At 41.9% G+C, this 23380-nt stretch overlaps 1 protein-coding gene across 1 annotated transcript; it reads right to left on the bottom strand.

Moving 5' to 3' along the window:
* Positions 1–12317: 12317 nt before the first annotated feature.
* arl4d (ADP-ribosylation factor-like 4D) lies at positions 12318–20582 on the bottom strand. The gene is made up of 2 exons (XM_034194390.1): positions 20468–20582; positions 12318–13106 (listed from the first exon to the last, which is right to left on the bottom strand). The coding sequence occupies exon 2, from the start codon at positions 13065–13067 to the stop codon at positions 12465–12467; it is 603 nt and encodes a 200-aa protein (XP_034050281.1). The 5' UTR covers positions 13068–13106; positions 20468–20582; the 3' UTR covers positions 12318–12464.
* Positions 20583–23380: the final 2798 nt, after the last annotated feature.

Here is a 23380-nt window from a genome sequence, read left to right as displayed (position 1 = left end):
GCACAACCCCCTCATATCCATACACATAAAGTCATAGGCAACTGTATTGAACAGGGTGGGAGGGGGGATGCTGATGGGACTACAGTTCACCTCAAGAATTTCAGCAGCTCCACCAGTTGCAGCCGCTATGATTTTAGCCTTGTTTCATCAAATTCTATGACTGCATGCAAATGCAAACTCTTCTCTAGATGGACACTGTTTGGTGGTTAGTAACCCTATGCAGGATAAATAGGTCCTGGTACAGTGACTGCAGGGAAAAGTCTGGGTGGAAGTACTTTGTCCTTTGTGCAGATGGGACTCATATCTTGGAGAAGGAAAACTCTGATGTCAAGTAGGACATTCTGATATAAGCAATCGGTTTGCACGATCCATAGGGTGGAGAGTGGACTTGGTATTCTGCATACCACATGCCACTTTAAACATCAATGCGCAAGCCTGAAAGCAAACACCTGTATGTCCTGCATTGGGATCATCTGAGAAATTTTATGCCACTTCCATACAATAACAGTTTGCTTTAGAATGCTATTAAAAATAGGTTGTTTCCTTGTCAAACACCTTTACCCAGGAGCCAGAAGCTGGTGGAATTGAGAAACAGGATGATGACAGTCTTCCAGTTTCTTTGTCTTTTTGAGGAAGGAGTGATGGAGAATAGCTCACCCAAAATCAAGATGTTATATCCTAAGTGTATCCATCCATCCATCCATCCATCCATCCATCCATCCATCCATCCATCCATGTGTAACTCAATGATTTTAATCTGATTTGCACTAAACTTTGGTGGAATGATTTAGGCTCAGCCAAGTAAAAATTAATTTAAATTTGAGAAAGATTTGTTAAAAGTCAAGGTCACAGGCCAAAGTCAAAATTTGCCTCAGTGCTTATGTATGGGTTATGTTTAGAATGATGGCTTTAGAAGAACTGGTTCATGATACATCTTTTTTAAAACCTTTATTTAACCAGATTAGTCACATTGAGATCAAGATCTCTTTTTCAAGGGAGACCTGGACAATTATAAAGTTTCCAATCCACCTAACCCGCATGTCTTTGCGTGGGTTTCTTCCATGGTGTTCTGGTTTCCTCCCACAGGGAGAACATGCAAACTCCACACTGAAAGGCCCCAGGTGGGAATCGATTCCATGACCTTCTTGCTGTGAGGCAACAGTGCTAACCACTATGGCACCGTGCTGTCAAATTAATATGCCTATGATTCATATTAAACACTAATAAGACATTGTATATCATCTTGCTTTTGGTCATGTGATCTTTGACCTTGGGTGACTTTAAACAGTCAAAGTGGTAATAATGGTTTGACTCAAACAGTTTGGACCTAATATGAATGAAACACATTGGCCAGAATTTATGAAAGATTTTTGTCCTGATTGCTATATGTTTATTGTTGCTGTTGTTTTTGTGAATGGCTGCTACTGTTGGACCTGTTAGGTATTGTGTGTTTGAAATAATATGTATGTAGTAGGCTCTTGAAATTGACTTAAAAAATCTGTCACCCCACCAATAAATGATTACACTCCGGCCGAGCCCCAACAAGAACAAAATCTTAAAGCCACCACTGAACAAACTGTCCACTGGGTTGCTTGTGTAGAGACTGACATCAACATCAAGTTGCAATAGGATAAAACCACTGACAACAAAAAGCTGTTGTTAAACATCTCAGGATGACATAAACACAAGGAATTGGAGATTGGGAGGACAAAAAAACTACAACAAAGCAGAGGGAGATAAGGACATTCAGGATCCTGCATTGATCGGTGCTTCTTTTCTTATCACGCTGGCCCTTCAATAACCTCGCCGAGAATGGGCATCAAGCCACAAAAGCAATCTGATCCCCACAGGTCACCGTTTTAGTGACTGCTGACTGGAGGCTGCCATGGTGATAGAAAATTATGTTTGACGTGTTAAGAAGCTTGGATTTGTGTCCTGTTGCTTTTCTGTACACTGTATAAAGAAACTACAACCTCACAATGGCGTTCAGATGTCATTTATAATAAATAAATAAATAAAAATTTCTTTGCAGTTGTTGCGTTGTATGTTGATGAGGAGTAGAGAAATATGATGGGTGGCCCTCAAAAAGTTGAAAATCTTAAATTGTTTTTTTGACTGCAATGAGGTTATATGAGATTACATGATGTTCTATGAGGTTATGTGAGATTACATAACATTATGTGAGATTACATAATGTTAGATTACATAATGTTATGTGACATTACATGATGTTATATGAGATTACATGATGTTATATGAGGTTATGTGAGATTACATAATGCTATGTGAGATCACATGATGGTATTTGAGATTACATGATGGTATTTGAGATTACATGATGGTATATGAGATTACATGATGTTATATGAGATTACATAATGCTACGTGAGATTACATGATGTTATATGAGTTATGTAAGACTACATAATGCTATGTGAGATCACATGATGGTATATGAGATTACATGATGTTATATGAGATTACATAATATTATATGAGATTACATGATGTTATGTGAGATTACATAATGTTATGTGAGATTACATGATGTTATATGAGATTACATTATGTTATATGAGGTTATGTGAGATTACATGATGGTATATGAGACTACATGATGTTATACGAGGTCTATTAGATAATAAACCGACCCTTTTATTTATTTTTTTAATTATATGGATTTGAATGACGTGCGATTCCACCAATCATGCTTGAACCCTCGTGCGCATGCGTGAGTTTTTTCACGCGTCGGTGACGTCATGTCCCTGTAGGCAGGCCTTGAGTGAGATGTGGTCCCGCCCTCTCGGCTGAATTCCTTTGTTTCACACGCTGCTCCAGACGGCGCGCGTTACTTTATCAAAATTTTTTCTGGATCTGTGAGGAATATCCGAGTGGATACTATTCGAGAAATTAAGATGGTTTTCGGTGAAAAGTTTAATGGCTGATGAGAGATTATGGGGTGTTTCTGTCGGTGTAAGGACTTCCCACAGAGCGGGACGTCCTGCAGCGCTTCCAGGCGCCGTCGTCGGCCTGTTTCGACCTGAAAACATCCTAATTTAAGGCTTAATTCACCCAGGACGTCGTGAGAGAACAGAGAAGATTCAGAAGAGGCCGGCATGAGGACTTTATGCGGACATTCCACTGTTTAAGGACATTTTTTAATGAAAGACGTGCGCGCAAATTCGCCAAGTCGTTTCCGTGACGACTCGGCCAATCTGTGTGTGCCGCGACAGGAAAAACACCTCCGTGTTGAAAACCCTTTGTAAAATTCAGGCGGCTTTTGATGGCTTTCAACAAGTGAGTAACTGAGAAATTGTTTAACAGCTTGGGCATGTTCCAACTTGTCCGTTAAGGTTTCCAATGGAGGTGTTTTTCCTGTCGCGACCCCCCACGGTCGGGTCCGGCCCGACATGCGACAATGCCCGCACGTTCTTTCATTACAAAATGTCCATTAACAATGGAATGTCCGAATAAACTCCTCATGCCAACTTCTTCTGAAAGTTCTCTGTTGTCTGACGACTTACTGGGTCAACAGAGCCTGAAATGTGGAAGTTTTCAACTTGAAACGGCGAGACGCTGCCGCCTCGAAGCGCAGATCGCCGTCAGCCGTCCTTAAAGCGACAGTTACAGACCAAAATCTCTCATCAGCCGTTAAAATGTTTACCGAAAACCAGCTGAATTTATTGAATGGTGTCCACTCAGTTGTGCCTTACAGTTTTGAAAAAAATTTGATCAAACAAAGCAGCAGTCTCTGAGCCATTCCTAAACAATGAAAAAAATCGACGAGAGGGTGGGCGACTCCTCACTCAAAGACTGCCCACAGGCGAATGACGTAACCGACAGGCGTGAAAAAACTCTCGCATGCCCACGAGGGTTCAAGCATGTCTGATGTAATCACGTGATTCAAATCCATATGGTTTTTGAAAAAAATAATAAGGTCGGATACTTTTCTAATAGACCTCGTATGAGATTACATGATGGTATATGAGATTACATAATGCTACGTGAGATTACATGATGTTATATGTTATGTGCTTTTGATTGATCATCTGTTATTCAGACAAACTGATGAAAAGTATGAAGGCTCAATTCAATTTTTTGTTGATTGGGATTCAGAAGTGGATCCTTTGGATCCTTGTAATCATTAATGCTGTGTAATTATCCCAATCTATTTGTGCACAAGATCATTCAAAAACTACAATGTGATTTCATTCAGATTTTGTGGACAGATAGGTTTCACCTGAGTGAAGACTGTGAAAATTTTGAAGTAAGTCAGCATCCGATTGAAAAACTTTTCCTTGGATTTCAAATACCTGCCTTATGACATCACAAAGCCTTTTCAAGCCCTTCCTCTGTCAGCTGTTCATTCTTCACAAATTAATTGGATGAAAGTCTACGACTCCCTATTGAGAGGACACCAGTCCATCACAAATTACGGTACTTCCCCAGCTGAGGCTGGAACACTGTGTGCAGCTGGGTGGGCTGAGACAATGCAAACAAAGTGTCTTGTCCAAGATTACAGACAGGTAGTTTAACCAGGAATCAAATCCAGGTCTACATATTGGTAGCTCAACTCCTTATCCCACTGACCTACCTGCTCTACACTTTTGATCTGTGTTCCAGTTTTTAAACCTGATTCCACTGATCCATGTTTGACCTCTGATCCTGATTAGAGCATCAAAGCAGTCAGGATCTACATTCAGTGATCAGGATCAACATTCTCAAATTGGCTCATGATCCTCACTTTTTTTAAATCTTGATTACACAATCAAAGCAATCAGGATGTAATTTCAAAGGTTATGATCAAAAATGAGTCATCAGGATCAACGTTTAGTAATCAGAATTAAATTTCAGCAATTAGGATCGAGGATGAAGGCTCAAAAAAGGAGCAGTCAGGAACAAAGATCAGAATAACAGATGATCAATCAAAAACAAAGGTGATCAATCACAACCAAGATCTGGATCAGGATCAAAAGTGAGTGTTCAGGATCCCGTGATTGTCAATCCATAGGTGTACTTTGATCTTGAACCAGATAAGGATCTGGATCTGCTGAGCAAAAAATTTATTTTTAAAGAGGGGTAGTCCACTAAAGTGGCCTAGGGGTTGGAGTTTGGTTTGGGCCTTAAGTTGAGAACATCTGTGGGGTCTTGAAGGAAGTATGTGTTCTACTGAGTGGCCTTCTACTTTCGGTAAGCTTTTGGCATTGTTGTGCAAAGAGCCCAATGGTGAAACTTTGATCCATGTCGCACAATTCCAGAGCTACACCTGATTGATCTCCTCTTCCTCATTCTGAACACATAACCCCTGTGGCTTCCTTCTCTTGTGTGTTTCTTGTCAGCCACTGCAGAGAGACAGCATGCTACACAAGCCTGCAAAAAAAGACAGAAAACTGACAGAATACATTAACAATCTACACAAAGTCCCACAGCTATTTTCACCTCGTGCACGCACACAGTACTGCTGCTCCAATTCCGGATGTCACTCAAGTGTGCAGCACTGCAGGCACATCTTTTCTCACCTACCTGCAATATATCATGGAACTTATTTTAATTAGAATGCCTGTTTTTTTTCTTAAGGTGCACCTGCAGAGTATCCTAGCTGTTAAAAAAAAATTATGACGCTAACACACTGAGGATCCAGCTGATTTGTCAAGATGAGTCTGCAAAAGGTGACATAGAACTCTGTAATCAGGGTACCGTTGTGAATAATGTGGACATTGTGGACACAGAACTCAAGATGTGCGCCTGCACGTGTATGTCAGCGTGGTATCGGAGCGCGATTATGAGTAAGCACGTCTGCCTCAACATACGACATGACAGGAGCGTTACAAAAAGTGTTGTCCAGCAGCACACACACGTTATCAGCTCATAGTCGATTTCGCAACTCCCCATGATGCCCTGCACATGCAGTAGTTAGTGCTCTGTAGCTTGAGAGAAAAGGATTAGAGCTTGCTTCATCACTTGGAATTTAAGGCATTGGAAGTGCTTCTTATGCAGGTTGGTGGTATTTCTACCTGTGGAGGGAACATTTTGTCATTCACACTCAGACGGATTGAGCCCTGAGCCTGAAAATTCAACTGTTTACAGCCAGAGCTAAAGGCTCCATCACACATAACATAAAATTGGGCGAAACAGGCCGAAGCCAAATAGGTCAAACCCAATAAATTTGAGCCCCAGTCAGGAGGGAAAGACATTCAGGCAGGTGCGAATGAATGGTGTCCGACTGCCACCCGAATACCCAGAATGTGGTACAAAGTCGGATGGCGTTTGTGTGGCATTAAATGGCATTCGGTCAATTCGGACGCTATTTGTATGGCATTCGGTCAAATCAGTCGCCATTCGTGTATCTCGGGGGGCCACACAAAACACCTGGACGCCATGAGTGTTGTATTCAGCCCCCATTTGGGACAAGGACTGGTGTCATGCAGGGGCGATCCACCTCATCCGTGCCCACCCACACCATTCAGTCCAGACTGTTTCGACTGCTGTCAAGGTGTCGTTCCAGCCGCCTTGCCTGGAGTCAGGCTGCTGTGAGACAGCTTCTCAACTGCCCTGCAAGCTGTCAGCACCTCGACCGCACCTCGATTGTGATGTCATGTGCACTACACAGTAAATTTTGCAGAGTAACATTTACTCTGCTGGGATAACATTTGGTCCCAGTCTAAATAGAGTCAAATACATTTTATTATAGAGTGAAATCAGCTCTACAGTCTTGTCAAATCAAGTGTTTCTACTCCAATAAGAGTTGATTTTACACTGTGATAGAGTTGATTTAGCTCTGTGATAGAGTATATTTAACTCTATTTGGACTGGGACCAAATGTTATCCCAGCAGAGTACATTTTACTCTGCAAAATTTACTGTGTACATTCGAGCTGGCGGTGCGAATGGGCCCGGCTGTTGTAAGTGCGCTGCAACTGCTGTTAGAGGACTTTGGATTGCACGTGGATTTTGGCCGAGTGTGGGTCGATTGGCCATTCGGGCGCCATTCACCCTCATTCTCCCTGTAGTGTGTAGGCTGGCTCGATTGCAACTTTCGGCCAAGATTCGACATGGCCGGACATTTCGTACAGCCCCTCAGCCACAGTCTGAATGGTCCAACTTGCATAAGATTTGCCATACGAATGTTGCGACTGCAGTCAGACGCGGTACAACCTCATCTCGACCATCATTCAATTGGGCTTCCAACGCAAGCACACTGCGACTGTAGTGTGCATGTGCTGCAGCCGAACAGCTGTGCCGACTGCTGTACGAGGCATTCGACTGTGGCTCCACTTTTCACGAATGTCGTTCAAATTCTCTTTTGTGCGCCGTTCATGCTATGTGTGAAGGGTAAATAAAAGGTAATCTATAAACACACAATTAAAGTCTTCCCTATGCATTCTTGAATGTTTTTTGGGGTAATCTAAGATGTGCAATGTAACTCATCCTGCAGACTGCTTATAACCAATATTTGTTATAGTGCTCATTGATGTAAAAATCTGTAGAGCTCCGCCTTTTTCCCTTGCAACAAACATTTATTACATGAACTGCAGCACTGAGACACTAAACAAATCACCTCCTGAGGCTTTTTTCATGGGGGGGGGGGGGGGGGGTGATTCTGCTATAAAGTAGAAAAAATATTGTTTCCTGCACTAGAACTGGATGTATGGCTGTGTGGTTACCATCCAGGACTCAGGCCAGAAGCGTGGTGTTGGTGGATGCACCAATATGCTATACCACTGCATTTTCCCAGACTTACTCCACTGAGTTAGGCTGATCTAGAATAATCAAAACATCTAAGATAACTATAAAAGGAATCAGAATTTTAAAAAATTGGAGGAGTTTAAGTATGTTTATGTAGGTGGAGGTGGGATTACACCAAGGATCAGCTTTGAGTCCTTTCTTGTTCGCAATGGTAATGGACAGGTTGACTGGTGAGATTAGACAGGAGTCTCCATGGACTATGTTTGCAGATGATATTGTGATCTGTAGTGAGAGTAGAGAGCAGGTTGAGTCTAGGCTGGAAAGTTGGAGATATGCTCTGGAGAGCAGGGGAATGAAAGTCAGTAGGCACAAGACTGAGTACATCTCTGTGAATGAGAGGGAGCCAGGTGGAAAAGTGCAGTTACAAGGAGTAGAGGTGATGAAAGTAGATGAGTTTACTTGGGGTCAACTGTCCAAAGTAATGAAGAGTGTGGTAGAGAGGTGAAGAAGAGACTGCAGGCAGGGTGGTGAAAGGTGGCAGGAGTAATTTGTGACCAAAGAATATCAGTAAGAGTGAAGGAGAAAGTTTACAAGACAGTAGTGAGACCAGCTATGTTGTACAGCTTAGAGACTGTGGCACTATAACAGTAAGACAGGAGGCAGACCTGAAGATGTTGAGATTCTCTTTGGGAGTGATGAGGATGGACAGGATTAGGAATGAACATATAAGAGACAGCTCAGGTGGAACAGTTTGGAGACAAAGTCAAAGAGGCGAGATCGAGATGGTTTGGACATGTGCAGAGGAGGGACCCAGGGTATACAGGGAGAAGGATGCTGAGGATGGAGCCACCAGGCAGCAGGAGAAGAGGGAAGCCAAAGAGGAGGTTTATGGATGTGCTGAGGGAGGACATGCAGGTGGTTGGTGTGACAGAGGAAGATACAGAGGACAGGGTGAGATGGAAACAAGTGATCTGCTGTGATGACCCCTAACGGGACCAGCCAAAAGAAAGATAATAATAATGAGGAGTTGTTTAAGTATCTCGGGGGTCTTGTTCATGTGTGGGGCTAAGTTAGAGTATGAGATCAATAGATGGATTGGGGCAGCATCTCATATTTTACAGATGCTGTACCTGATGTTTGTGACTGTTGAGACTCTCAACATACTGGACTATTTTACGCTCCTATCCTCATGTATGGTCATGAACTTTAGGTAATGACAGAAACAATAAGATACAAGATGCAGAAATGAGATTCCTCTGTTGGGTATCTGGACTTATACTCCTGGACAGGATGATAAACTTGACTACCCTGGAGGCACACAGATTAGAGCCGTTGCTTCTTTGTACTGAAAGTAGCCAGCTGAGATGGTTCTGGCATCTGGTGAGGATGCCCACTGGTCATCTCTATAGGGAGGTTTTCAAGGCACGTCCAGTCAGGAGGAGGTCCTGGGGAAGACCAGGACATGCTGGAGGGATTATATTTCCCAACTGTTTTAGGAATGCCTCGGGATCCCCCAAGAAAAGTTAGAGGATTTCGCTGAGGATGGGGGAGGTGTGGAATGAGCCACTTGGACTACTGCCACCATGACCCAGATAAGCAGCAGAAAATGAATGAATGAAATATTAGTTAAATTTGCCTTAAAATGATAGAATTTGTGCAAACATGTATTTCTTTATTTCTTTTGGGTTTCGATCAGCAGCTCAGCCAAGATACAGTAAAACAGAACAGCTACAGTGCAGTGACCGAGGCCTCAGGAGGTCCGGTGCTCACACGGGACTGAACCGTACCACCGCTAATGGATACAATTATTCCATCAGCAGCTGTAAGAATAGAAATCGGGACTCAGTCAGTGGACTGTTGAGTTCTGAAGAGGAAGAGGTGCAAATTCATTGACATACAGCGGGACCACGACTCAGGCTGATCATAGTTTAAAAGCCCAACCCATGCTGCCAAGTCACTCTGTTCAGCTGCCATCAACAATAAGAACCGTCGGTATGGTGCTATGATTGATTTATTTAGTCTACAGTGTTACAAAAATGTACAATTTGTATAAATACTTGTTATTCTAAGTGAAACATCACTTTGTGCTTCATGGCCGCCAAACAGTCTCACTTCATATCCATTACAGAAAATAACCTCTGTCCCACACACACACACACACACACACACACACACACACACACACACACACACACACACACACACACACACACACACACACACACAGAGTAAAGTGTAATAAATAACATCCACACATTACAGGAAAAAAAAATGTAGCGGGGCAGAATGTGTGAATTATAGAATATAGTGTTGTAATTGACCAAACAGCTGCCACATTAAAGTGTGTGTTAAAAGCATAACTTCACCTGGGGGGGCTGAGAGAAGCAGACACTATATGTTGCCAGTGTCACAAAGTAGAATTTTTTTGGTATTCTCTGTTAAATGGTGCATTTTGAAGCGTTGTTTTGGTAATTTATATGGTTAATTTAATCATTTGTCATTTGGTAATGTAAATGTAATGAGAAGGATACACAATCTGATTTACTGCATTTCTGATTTACTTGATTTGGGTGCTTTGTATAATATTAAAATATATGCCATTATGTCATTTGATTCTCTAATGTTATGTATTCAAATCATTTTTCTTTAAATAAAAAGCGGCCATGGGGGGAGCAGCACCTCCATGCCCCCCACTTGTGCTGCTTATGGAAAGGGTCATATTATCCATCGTTTCAATGAGCTAAAACAGGTCAAAGGTACTGACAATGTCATGAGGCATGCCTAAAAACAACAACAAAAAGACAACCATTTTAAAAGAAGAAACTGTGTATTTCACTCTTTTACTTTAACTGGAATGAAGCTGCTGTTTTCTCTTTGTTTATATTAAAATGTATACTATTATGATGTCTGATAAATTGATGTTATATATTCAAATTATTTTGTGACTATAAAAACTGTGCCCTACCCCCATCCCCAGGTTTTTCGAGGGGAGAAAAAGGGTCTATGTAAAGGGTCATATAGTTTTCAACAAGCTATAACAGATCATTAGGGATGGACCGATACATCATGTATCACACTACCATATACCGCCTGTAATGAATCATATCTTTTTTGAAATCAGTATTGTGATAACATGAAAAGTCAACTCCTGCATGTACGAAATAATGAGCTTTTGCAGAAATATCTGAAATGATTTGTAAAATATACAAGTAGGAAACCAATAACATCAAGGATTTATGATTCATACTAATTTGTTTCTTGAAAATTAAACATTCACCACATATTGGTTTCTACATACAGGTGAACCCTGTTAATTCGTGCATACATACAGTATGTCGCGATTTGGATTTACTCTCAGTCGATTTGTGGACCCCGAAAATTTAGACTACTGTATTAGTATATAATACAGTAGTCTAAATTTAGTATATATATATATATATAGGTCAACTTCATTAACTCGTGGTTTCAGATAACTAGTGGTCCAATTTTGTGGAGCCCAACTTACAGAAGTTAATGGGGCTCACCTATAATTGGGCAGCATAGTCTCATTTGAGGTCAGGCGCTAAAGGGGTAAAATATGAGGCATATGACGTAATTTCTCTACTTCCAGGGACAGAAAGACAGCACTTTTGCTGAAATTTTGGGCAAATTACATGAAAACAAAGTGAAATTAGGGAAGGTGATGGTCTAGTGGTTAAGCGTTGGGCTTGAGACCAAAGGATCCTCGGTTCAAATCCCAGCCTGATCGGAAAATCACTAAGGGCCCTTGGGCAAGGTCTTTAAGGTCTAGTTGCTCCCAGTGTGTAGTGAGTACCTTGCATGGCAGCACCTTCACATCGGGGTGAATGTGAGGCATTAAAGTAAAGCGCTTTGAGCATCTGATGCAGATGGAAAAGCGCTATATAAATGCAATCCTGTCCTTTTAAAACACAAAGAAAAAGTGACGATGTGGTGGAAAGTGGACATGTGTTGTGGTTTGTTTATGATCCGGGGCTCAAACATGTCGATTTACTGGGAACCAAAAAAACTGCACTTTTCATGACTGCTTCTGTGATTGCAGCAGAAAACAAAACAGTAGGCTATACAGTTTTCCCGTATGACGCTATGCTGTGTTATGTGTTGTGCAACGGGAACGGCAGTCCCCATAAGTGGTCAAATCCCGCAATATCACACAGGGTTCAAACGAGACTACGCTGCCCTATTAGTGTAAACAGTGATGCAATTGTGAATCTTGATATGTATCGTATCGTGAAGCTATTGTATCGTTCCACCCGTATAAGTCATAGGTGTATTTAAAACAAGTATGCATCTAAAAACAACAACAACAAAACATTTTCAACAATGAAACGAGCTCCATCTGTGCCTGATGCCTGCCAGGGGTGTGTCACACAGAGCAAAGGTCAGCCCAGTTGACGTGTCTCACAGGATTAGCCGGAGTCCATGTATTGATTTCTGTCACGGAGGTTTTTTGGAGTGTGACGCATATTTCCAACCACATTAACTGCAAAATGTAGATGAAACCAGCTTTTACACAACTTGACCTCTTAGTAGAAAAAATGTCTTGTTATCACTGTGATGTCTTCATTGAAATCGCTGATAGAAAAGCATTTAGTGAGACTAATAGTTTTTTTTACGCTTTCAAAGTGCAGCTACACGAAGTATTCGTCAATACTGCTTCATTATTCGGACTGAATCCATTTGTCCTCATGTACGGATGTTTTGTTGGCATGAGTTTCTATCCCATTAACGCTGCCTGTTAAGCTCTTGTGTGTAGAAGCTTCATCTCCTCCTGTTCCTGTTGTGCTTCACCATCTTCTTCCTCTTCAGGACCATCTCGTAAAGTTTCTCCAGGCCTGGCTGCAGCCCCCGGCCGTCCACGGCGCTGCAGCTCTGCACGTGATACAGAGTGTGCATGCTCAGTTCGTGCACAGCGAGCACCTTCTCCACCTCGCTCACGGACATCGCCGAGTCCAGGTCGTGTTTGTTGGCGAGGATGAGAACAGGGACGCCCTGGTTCTCAGAGGTGCGGGTGATCTTATGGAGCTCCACTCTGGCCTCCTCTATCCGTTCTTGCTCCGCAGAGTCCACCACAAACACAATGCCGTCCGTCCGCCGGGTGTAGGACTTCCACAGCGGGCGCAGCTTCTCCTGGCCACCCACATCCCACACCTGAAAGGTTATGGCCCGAGAAGCCCCCACGGCCAACTTGATCCTCTCTGTGTTGAAGCCTTTGGTGGGGATGGTTTTCACAAACTCCTTCAGTTTCAGCCAGTAGAGCAGAGAGGTTTTTCCCGCCAAGTCGAGGCCGACCACCACCACGTGCAGAGACTGGAACGGCAGCAACGCCGTGTTTGGAGCGATATCAGTCAGCTGGTTTCCCATGATTCCAGCTGGCAGTGAATATAGTGAGGCGACAGATTCCTGATGGATAAAAATAAAAAAATCAGACATATTAGATGATGTTTGTTTGGAGGCCACTTAAAAATACACAAGGAGATCGAGCCAGTAGCTGCCCCCAGTTATTCAGGTCACCACAGCAGACCCAACAGAGATCCACGTTGGGATCTGGCACATTTTCCTGATGAAACTCAAGCTAGAAAACTGTACGACTAATCAACGCAAAATGTTCAGGATGTTTGGGTCAGGTCTGCCTGAAGGCCTAGAGAAAATCGATATATCTGAAGGGTATATACATAAAAATCAGTGGTGTAGTCTACGTGGAACGCAGGTAGACGCCGTCTACTCACCTAAAATTTCTGTCTACCCACTTCAAATTGCCCCGGGGAACGTGACGGTGTAAATAAAATAAGCGCTTATTGACTGTAATTTTATTTTCTCCCTTTAAAAGACAGCCATCAGGCGTCCATCACTGCAGAGTGTACCGTATGTCCCACCCCCGCTCGATCTGCTAGATAAGAATTTTAATTGGCTCATAGAGAGATGGGGTGGGGCTACCAGCTAATCAGCGCGAAAGCCGCACACAAACAAGAAGAATGCTGGAAGTATCGATGGTGATTATTACCCGAAAAAATGAAAAGAAAACAGGCCTCGGTTTTAGATTTTTTTTTTTTCCCCCAAAATGTCCACCTGCTGCTTCAGGGCCGATTGATGAAGTTTGCACCCTGAGTGGAGGAGATAAACCTGGTGCTGTCTGCATTTCTGGTAAGTGGGCTAGCCTACGGCAGCTAGTTTTTTATTTGTTCACTAAGCTAATGGGCCTTGTACACTGAATATGTCAGATGCGTCAAAAAATGGTCTAAAAAGCATTATTTTCAATGAGACGCGTTGCTTTTTAGATGCTGACGGAAGCGCGCATTGCCGCTTGTCGGCAGGCTGACGTAGACAAAGTTCAAGCCAATCCAACTTTCTGAGCTGTGATGTACCTTTGCGTTGTCCAATAGGAACGACGCGTCGGGCCAAAACACGGAAGACTAGTGGTAGAAACAGAAACCACTGATCTGTACAAAATGGATTGGTGTAGAAATAAACCACTGATCTGTACAAAACAAACGTGTCACAGGACTGCTCATTTATGGAGCAGTTTTATGAAGAAAAATCCTTGGAAATGTTGTGTGTTGGGGGGTTTGGCTGGATGTTTTTGTGTTGTTTTCTTTTCTTTGCTCTCCAGGTGGTATGCAAACTGGTTTTTGTCTGTGGAGACGGTGCTGGCAGAAGAATCCTTCACCCTCATCAACATTATTTGCTGTACTTGTGGAGGATGTCCACGTGCAGGCCTAATGACTCGCAGCACCTGTGGATGATGCTCACGTGCAGACTTAAGGACTTTCAGCTGAAGCAGATAATTAGATGGTGTTCTGCATTTAAGCCATGAGTGGTTCAAGCAGAATTGCCGGGAACTCGACCTTGTGACATTCATTTGTGAGACGCTGAGGACCGCGCCTGGGTTTGACACATCGTGCCTGTGAAGGAGGATGGGTGAGGGACACATGCTGTCAGCACACATCAGAGGTGATTGATTGTCTGAATAAGTGTTAATAGTAATTTGGTATTTTGTTACGCAGTATATTTGAACATTGATGAGAATTGTGCAGCTCGCTTCTCACGGCCGTGGCGTACGGACTGATGATCCTCCACCTGCTGCTCATTTACATAAAGCTTAAATTCAGACCTGAATGTGTTGCTGATAGTGTGTGCCTTTGAGGGATATTAGTTGTAGCTGTTGACTTACCTCACCTCTTCTATCCTTCACAGAGTCAGTTTGTCGTGTCCACCTAGGGGGTGTTTGGCGGTGAATGTGAGTCCAGAAGCGCCGGGCTTCGATCCCTTTGGGCGCTGGAGAGCGCGCCGTCCTTCACTCTGCCAGACAAACCATATTTTATGTTGTACACAATTATTGCACAAGAGGGGAAAAATAAAATTGTTTTGTTTTGGAACCGCTTTCTGGTTATTTAGTGCTGGGTTCAGTCAGACGCAGGTCCGCTCCTCAACCCGTGTTGGCACATAACAAGAGTCATTTCTAAAATATGAATTTGAGCACAATAAGTGGAGAGCTTCTACTTGTGCAAATGTCTTTTGACTTTGATTCGTGGACATTTTTAATGATCTGTTCATTTATTGTTAAAATATAAAATGAAACAGCTTTTTAAAAAATAATAGAGTTTTGCTGGTAATCTACAGATGTCTCTTGAGCTTGAGTCCCGTTGGCTGTTGGATAGTGTAGTTTTAAAATGACTGGAATTGGTAAGTGGCATACTCCCAGTAGTTGCATGGTTGTCTTAGTTAGTTAGTTGGTTGTCTTCATACTATACTTTTGTGCCACTGATTTGGCCTACAATGTTTTTGTCATGAGTTGAAAAGGTTTCTGCAAAGTAAAGCATCTACCATATTTTCATTGTATGTGAATTTTCTGGGAGCGAGCTTCTGTCCTTCAGCCTAGCTGCTGTTTTAATGGAACTTAACGTATACTAATACTAGCTTGTTTATACTGGGTAGGTTTCCTTATGGACCACAAAGCCTACAGGTTCCAGTCCCCCGTCTGGACCTGGTGATGGACTGTCAATTTCAACAGAGATTGTGGTAGGAGGCGTGAGGCTCTGCAGCCAGTGCATGCTCATGTAGACTGGTGTGTTCTGTTTTGTTTATGCGTCTAAACTGTCCACAAACAACGTGGGGCCATGCGGATTATATGAAGGGTGAATCTTGCAGCTGCTGAATTTGACAGTACAGGCTCATATCCGATACTAAATAGAGGGAGGAAAAGTGAACTCTTGCAATATACTTAGTTGGGAGGCAATAATCTGCTCATTATTGTTAAGAGAACTTTTCTTTCTTAATAACAAGGAGTCAGTCACTTTTTTTTGAGTGACTGTGACTTAAAGTTGTCTTATTTACTGTTAAACAATGCACAGTAGCTTGCATATGATACTTTTGGCTGGATTTAAACATTGTTTATTCCTGGTTTATGACCTGGTTAAATTTCTTTGTTAAATTAGGTTTTCAGATGCCAAAAAATAAATGTATTTGATCTTTGTATTTTTTAATCACTCTTTTAGATTTACTGTTGTATACTGTTTTTTGCAATTGGTGCAAATTACTTACTTATATTCTGACACATTTCTCACATTTAGAGTGGCAAATATAGAATATAAATGCTCAGATGTAAAGTATAGATCTATTTGTTGTTATGGTGTTAAAAATGTTAATAACCGGGGCGCAATGCACATGTTTGATGACGGGTAAAAAAACACAGTCTACCCACTTCAAAAATGTAGACTACACCACTGATAAAAATGCCAATGATTCCGAACATTTTGTTATTAAACCCTTGTGACAAAGAAACAGAATTGAGGCTTGAACAGCTTAAACACAAACTTTACTATAAATATAACCAACAACCAGCCATGCTCAGCATTTGCAAAAACAAACTTCTTTTCTATTTTGGCCACACTGAGTGGCATAGCGTCCGCTTGTCTCATGTCACTATAAAATGCCCACTCTGACTGAAAATGAATGCCAACTGGCCACTTTGCCTCTGTCCCTTGTAACTCGTAGGTATCTGAGTGGATTAGGAGTTGGCCTGTCATGATGCCACCTGTTTGTGTCCTTGGACAAAACACTTATTCTGCATTGTCTCAGGCCACCCAGCTGTAAAAACAGGTATCAGCTTTGGCTGGGGAAGTAAATGTGGGGCATCACTGTAAAGCACTTTGAACATCTGCTTGATGGCAAAGCCTTATATTAATGCGGCCCTGCTAATGTGACCAAGGGATGGCAAGGTTCCCAGCAGTGCTTAATGGCATTGCCATCAGAGTATCTTCTCTTGGGCAAACTTTGCAATGCACCGTTATCAGGCAGTTGTGCCTACATGCCTCAAGGCCACCACCATCATCCTGGTTCCAAAGAAGTCCTCAACCTCCAGCTACAGTGACTACCGTCCAGTTGCACTCACACCCATCCTCATGACGTGCTTTGAACGGCTAGTCATGGAGCACATCAAGTCCCCCCCCCCACACACACACACACCTCTCTGGACCCCTTCCAGTTCGCAAATCAGTTCAATCGCTCGACCGAGGACGCCATTACCACCGCCCTCCACCCAGTCCTTACACATCTGGACAATAATGACTCATATGTCAGAATGCTGTTCATTGACTTCAGCTCAGCATTCAACACAATCATCCCCCAACAGCTGATTGTCAAACTGAACCGGCTGGGATTAAACACCTCACAGTGCAACTGGCTACTGGACTTCCTGACAGGGAGACCACAGGCAGTGCAGATCAGCAGCAACACATCCAGGGTCATCACCTTGAAATGGGGGCCCCTCAGGGATGTGTGCTGAGCCCCCTCTTCTTCCACCTGCTGACCCATGACTGCACACCACTACACAACCCCAACCTCCTCATCAAGTTCGCGGACGACACAACTGTGGTGGGTCTCATCAGCAACAACGATGAGACCAACTACAGGACTGAGGTGAACCATGACCTCATGGTGTGAGCACAGAAATCTCTCCCTGAATGTGGAGAAGACAAAAGAGATTGTTGTGGACTTCAGGAGAGCACACACCCAGTACCTCCCTCTGACCATCAAGGGTGTTGCTGTGGAGAGGGTGAGCAGCACCAGGTTCCTGGGTGTGCACATCACAGAGGATCTCTCCTGGACCACCAACATCACATCACTAGCCAAGAAAGATCACCAACACCTCCACTTCCTTCACACGACAAGATTTTCAAATTGTTTGTAGGTTTCCAATACCTGAGAGACCACACACATAGAGATAAAAAAAAATCATAGATCTAATAGTTTTGGTCATACAGTGTCCTACAAGACATACGAGGTCTGTCCATAAAGTATCGTACCTTTTTATTTTTTTTTTAAACTATATGGATTTGATTCATATGTTTTCACGTCAGACAAGCTTGAACCCTTGTGCGCATGCGTGAGTTTTTCCACGCATGTCGGTGACGTCATTCGCCTGTGAGCACGCCTTGTGGAAGGAGTGGTCCCGCCCCCTCGTCGGATTTTCATTGTCTGGAAATGGCGGAATGATTTGGGGTTTTTTTCCATCAGAATTTTTTCAGAAGCTGTTAGAGACTGGCACCTGGAAACTATTCAAAAAATGTATCTGGCTTTCGGTGAAAATTTTATGGGCTTCACAGAGAATAAGGTCTGTTACTACAGCTTTATGGACCCCTTTAAGGATGCTCAGCGCGCCGCGCTCCGAGCTGCGATGACACGGCACAAGCCACCGGACCATTTCTGAGCTGATGGCTCTGTGGATACGAGACCGTCGTGTGCTCTTTCTCTGGTTATCACAAGAGCTGGACATCAGCCATTTTCTGGCAGATTTCACTTTTAACAAGAGATTTTGTCATGGAAAGCCGCACAGAGGCTTCGCGCGTCACGACCGATTCGCTTTGGAAGCGAGACAAAGGAACACCTCTGTTTCGGCGTGTCAGAGGACAAGTTTGGACATGTCCAGCTCTCCACAATTTCACTGATACTTACTGGACTGGTAAGCATTGAAGCCGAGATAGAATTTGGGACTAATATTTGAATATTTGACTACTGTTTGATGTTCAATCAACAGATAAACGGTTGTTAAAGCAATTTTTTTTCCAGCTATGTCTGGCTAAAATAAAGCCCTTTCTCAGTCGGTGTGACCTTGATAAGTCTAGTAATGCATTCATCAGCTCCAGATTTGATTACTGTAATGCACTTTATGCTAGTGTTAACCACTCTTTTCTTGCACACCTCCAACTTATGCAAAATAATGCTAATTGTCTTTTAAGGATCACTTCCAGATATGAGCATATTACACCTGTACTTTACTCACTCCACTGGCTTCCAATTTGTTTTACAACTGAGTTTTTAGTGTTTGTTTTTAAAGCTATTAATGTCCTTGCACCTTCCTACTTGTCTGAAATTTTAACTCTGTGGAACAAGTTACCTCCTGATTTATGCACTATTCCTGAGTTTGCACTTTTTAATAGAGGTGGGCGGATCGATTCTAATATCGATAATATTGATACCAACGCTGGTATTGATATTGAACGATCCTCGTGTAAAAAGATCGATACTCAAGCTTTTTTTCTCTCCCACACGCACTGACTGCTGGGTACGCAGATTCAAGTCTACTCTGTAAGAATAGCACTGCGCTGTGTCAACACAGCACGGAGCAGCGCACCCTTGTATTGTGGTTTGCCAGCCCTTTACCTCAGGAGATTTTAAGTTGTGTTGAGTGATATTTTTTAAACAAAAATGTTGATTGTGATAATAAAGTATTTTGTTGTCACGTACAATGTTTGGCGAAATTCTGTCCTAGGTCTTTTGGATCCTTTGGATGTATGAAGCTTAAATATGAAAAGGTATTGGTATCTGTATCGATATCGGCAATACTGGGTCTGTATTTACTTGGTATCGGATCAATACCAAAATTCCCGGTATCGGCCACCTCTACTTTTTAAATCAAAGCTGTGACAAAAATTTAAAAAAAAAAAGCAAAAAACAAATTGGATGCTACACCATCATCTCCCGCAGATGGACGGATGCCATGAGGAGCTGTGACATGTTTTGTTTTAATCTGCTTTTTTTGTTTTATATTTGTGAATTCTTGATCTTTGATTTTACAATAAAACACTTTGGACACTGTCTGGCTGCTGTAAAGCGCTATACAAATAAATGTTAATTTATATCTTAAAATGTGTATAATTCAACCTCTTGGAATCAAAATAGTTGATACAGTTGAATGTCAAACATTACGTCTGAGCTTCTTCTAATCCCTCTTATAACTCTACAGATCAAAGAATTATCCTGAGATTTATTTGCTCACCAATAGCTTTTGTGATTGAACCTCATCCGGTTCTGATTTTCAGAAGTAAATCCTTTTAAGATGCCTTAAATCTGACCGGCTTTTCAGGATAGATTGATTTCAGTAGGCATCATTCTGCAAACTGCAGCTCAGGACTGCTGCAGCAACACTAATCCTGTTGTTGAGGAGATGCTGACATCCGTCAGTCAGTGAAGAGAGAAAAAACAAGCATGAGCCTATACAGAAAGATATTTACTTATGAACCACCCTAAAATAAGTGGGAAATATGCAAATCAGAATCAAAATACCAATCAAGAATGCTGATTTTTGAATTACTGTATTACCAGAGCATATGGAATCATATATATATGTGTGTGTGTGTGTGTGTGTGTGTATATATATATAAAAGCCTGGAAATTCAGCCTGTCAGCATTTACATGATTATACCTGCCAACTGTAGGAGTGTAAAGAATAACTTAAGATGCCAGCTGTTAAAAAACGTTCATACCTTCTAAGTGTGCGCGGAATACATCATCCGCAAGCGATAAAAACAGCCATAACTGGGCGGTCAGGCAGAGTTTGTGTCCTCCTCCGTGCAGCAGCGCTGACTGACTGAAGCTCTGCAGCCTGACGGCACCTACAGCCACGGCGTGACGTCACTGCTCTCTGGACGCTCCGACCACGCCCCCTGCTGGACAAGCGCGGACGCCACTTTACGTTTTAATTTGTAGCAACTGCGTGTTGGTAAACCTTTCAGTTGTAATAAATGACTGATATATGCATCAGAATTTTCACTCATTAAACTGGGATTTTGGAAATAATGTGACCACGAAAAGAAAAAAAAAATCTGTGGCTACATATAGTGGAAAAAAATAATTTCTATCTACAAATAATCACGGTGACCTCTTTTCTCACTTAATTGACGCCACTTTACTTTATTTATTTATTTATTTGTAGCAGCTGCGTGTTGGTAAAGCTTTCAATTGTAATAAATGACTGATATATGCATCAGAATTTTCACTCATTAAATTGGGATTTTGGAAATAATGTGACCAAGAAAAGAAAAAAAAATCTGTGGCTACATATAGTGGAAAAAAAATAATTTATATCTACAAATAATCACGGTGACCTCTTTTCTCACTTAATTGACGCCACTTTATTTATTTATTTATTTGTAGCAGCTGCGTGTTGGTAAAGCTTTCAATTGTAATAAATGACTGATATATGCATCATAATTTTCACTCATTAAATTGGGATTTTGGAAATAATGTGACCAAGAAAAGAAAAAAAAAAATCTGTGGCTACATATAGTGGAAAAAAAATAATTTCTATCTACAAATAATCACGGTGACCTTTTTTCTCACTTAACTGACGCCACTTTACTTTACTTTACTTTACTTTATTTATTGATTGATTGATTGATTGATTGATTGATTGATTGTAGCAGTTGCGTGTTGGTAAAGCTTTCAGTTGTAATAAATGGCTGATATATGCATCAGAGTTTTCACTCATTAAATTGGGATTGTGGAAATAATGTGACCAAGAAAATAAAAAAAAAATTCCGTGGCTACATACAGTGAAAACGTTTTAATCTCTAGCTACAAATAACCACGGTGACGTCTTTTCTTACTTAATTGACAATTGTACCATTTGTTTCTGCACAAATGACGACATTTCCACAACAAAATATCTATGACGTGACGTTGCGGCGGCTCATTAGCACCCCCTTGTGTTCATTCTTTGTTTTGTCGAGAAACGTAGAAATAAATTTTCCTTTACAGTTTGCTTGTTTTACGAATTAATCCCCAAACTGTAGACTCAGATGTGCACTTGATAAGAGAAGTAACTTTTTTTTTTAAATGAATGAAACAGCCGATATCTAACACTAAATATAATTGTTCGATTAAAAATCTGAAACACTGCAAATGTGCATAAAATTAAAAACAAAAATAAATAATGAAGAGGTAATATTACGCCCAGCTAACCAAATATAAGTTATGTAGTTTTTTTTTCTTGTGGTTTTATCTTGGGGAAAAAATCTTCCTGCAATACATTCACCATGAAATTCTAATTCTGGTAAAACAGTAGATTTGTGGAAATATTCTACATCATGTACCCCTCATAAGTTGTTTTTGCGGCCACCTTTCATGTTGTTTGTTCTTTTGTCTTCTTCTTGGTACAGTGACTACATACTGTAAATATTTTGTCATGTTTGGAATCAGACGGTACCAAATCAGGTTAGTCTGATGAGTTTTCTTTCATCCAGCTGGAAACAATATTTATGCACAGCAGCCGTGGCAACCGCCAACTTGTGGCCTGGGGTATTGTCCTGATGAGGAAAAAAAAAAAAAAAAAGCACCCTTCGTCAGATGTTTGGTCGTGATACTGTAGCATGAAGTCCATTTATGGTTTGGCAGTCACTACTTTCCCAAGTGCACTTGGAAAGTTAGTGCACAAACAACATGGAAACCTGAACCCATCACCGCCTTCACAGAAGAATCAATCTTGGCCTTTAATTTGGGGAGGAGGGGGTGATGTTTTGTAACCGCATGGATTGCCTCAGAGTGATGGACCAAATTTGTCCTGGGTGACGACATGTCCAATGGAATCAGCAGGACCTGCTTCAAAACAAAGATGGTACACTTTTGATCAGGTCCTTTTACTAGGTGAGTAATGTTTGCAAAAAGTTCTCAACTCTCTAGCAGAATATTCCAACAGCATCTATCTGATTGATACTTATAAACCATGTGGTGAACACCATCAGTGTATTGGTGACAGTTACAGATCTTCCATATCTACAGTCATCTAATGGTTCTCTTTACCCCTTTTAAAGGAGAATGTTAATATTTTTCAACATAGGCTCTATTTTTAAATGATTTGAGGGGTCGCCTTTTATTTTGCAACAAAAATAAATTTAATCAAGCCATTATTGAATTAGAATGCAAGGGGTGGTGGCCAAGTGGTTAATGCACTTGGTTTCAGTGCGGAAGGTTCCCGGTTCGAATCCCACCCCTACCACATTTCTCCATGTAATGTGGAGTTGCGTCAGGAAGGGCATCCGGCATAAAATTTGTGCCAATTCAACATTCAGATCCACCTTGGATTTGCTGTGGCGACCCTGAGTACAAAACAAGGGAGCAGCCGAAGGGAGTTACTATTGAGTTAGAATGCAGACACTGCCGCAGGCTAATCAGCTAATTCTTGTTACTGGACGGGGCAATCAGAAACATCAATTTATCCATCCATTTATCCATGCATACTCCACATAAGGTTCACAGGTGGTTGGAGCCAATCCCAACAGTCATAGGGCGTGAGGCGGGGTAGTAATGGTGCAACACCTGTTATATGGCTGGGGGGGCCTGGCTGCCGGTTTGTTTCTGTCTTTTGGTTTCCTCCCAGGTGGCGTGCGTTTGGGACTGAG

The sequence above is a fragment of the Thalassophryne amazonica genome, chromosome 18 (genome assembly GCF_902500255.1).
Source record: "Thalassophryne amazonica chromosome 18, fThaAma1.1, whole genome shotgun sequence".
Taxonomy (NCBI): Eukaryota; Metazoa; Chordata; class Actinopteri; order Batrachoidiformes; family Batrachoididae; genus Thalassophryne; species Thalassophryne amazonica.
This window is presented reverse-complemented; position numbering and strand designations above follow the sequence as displayed.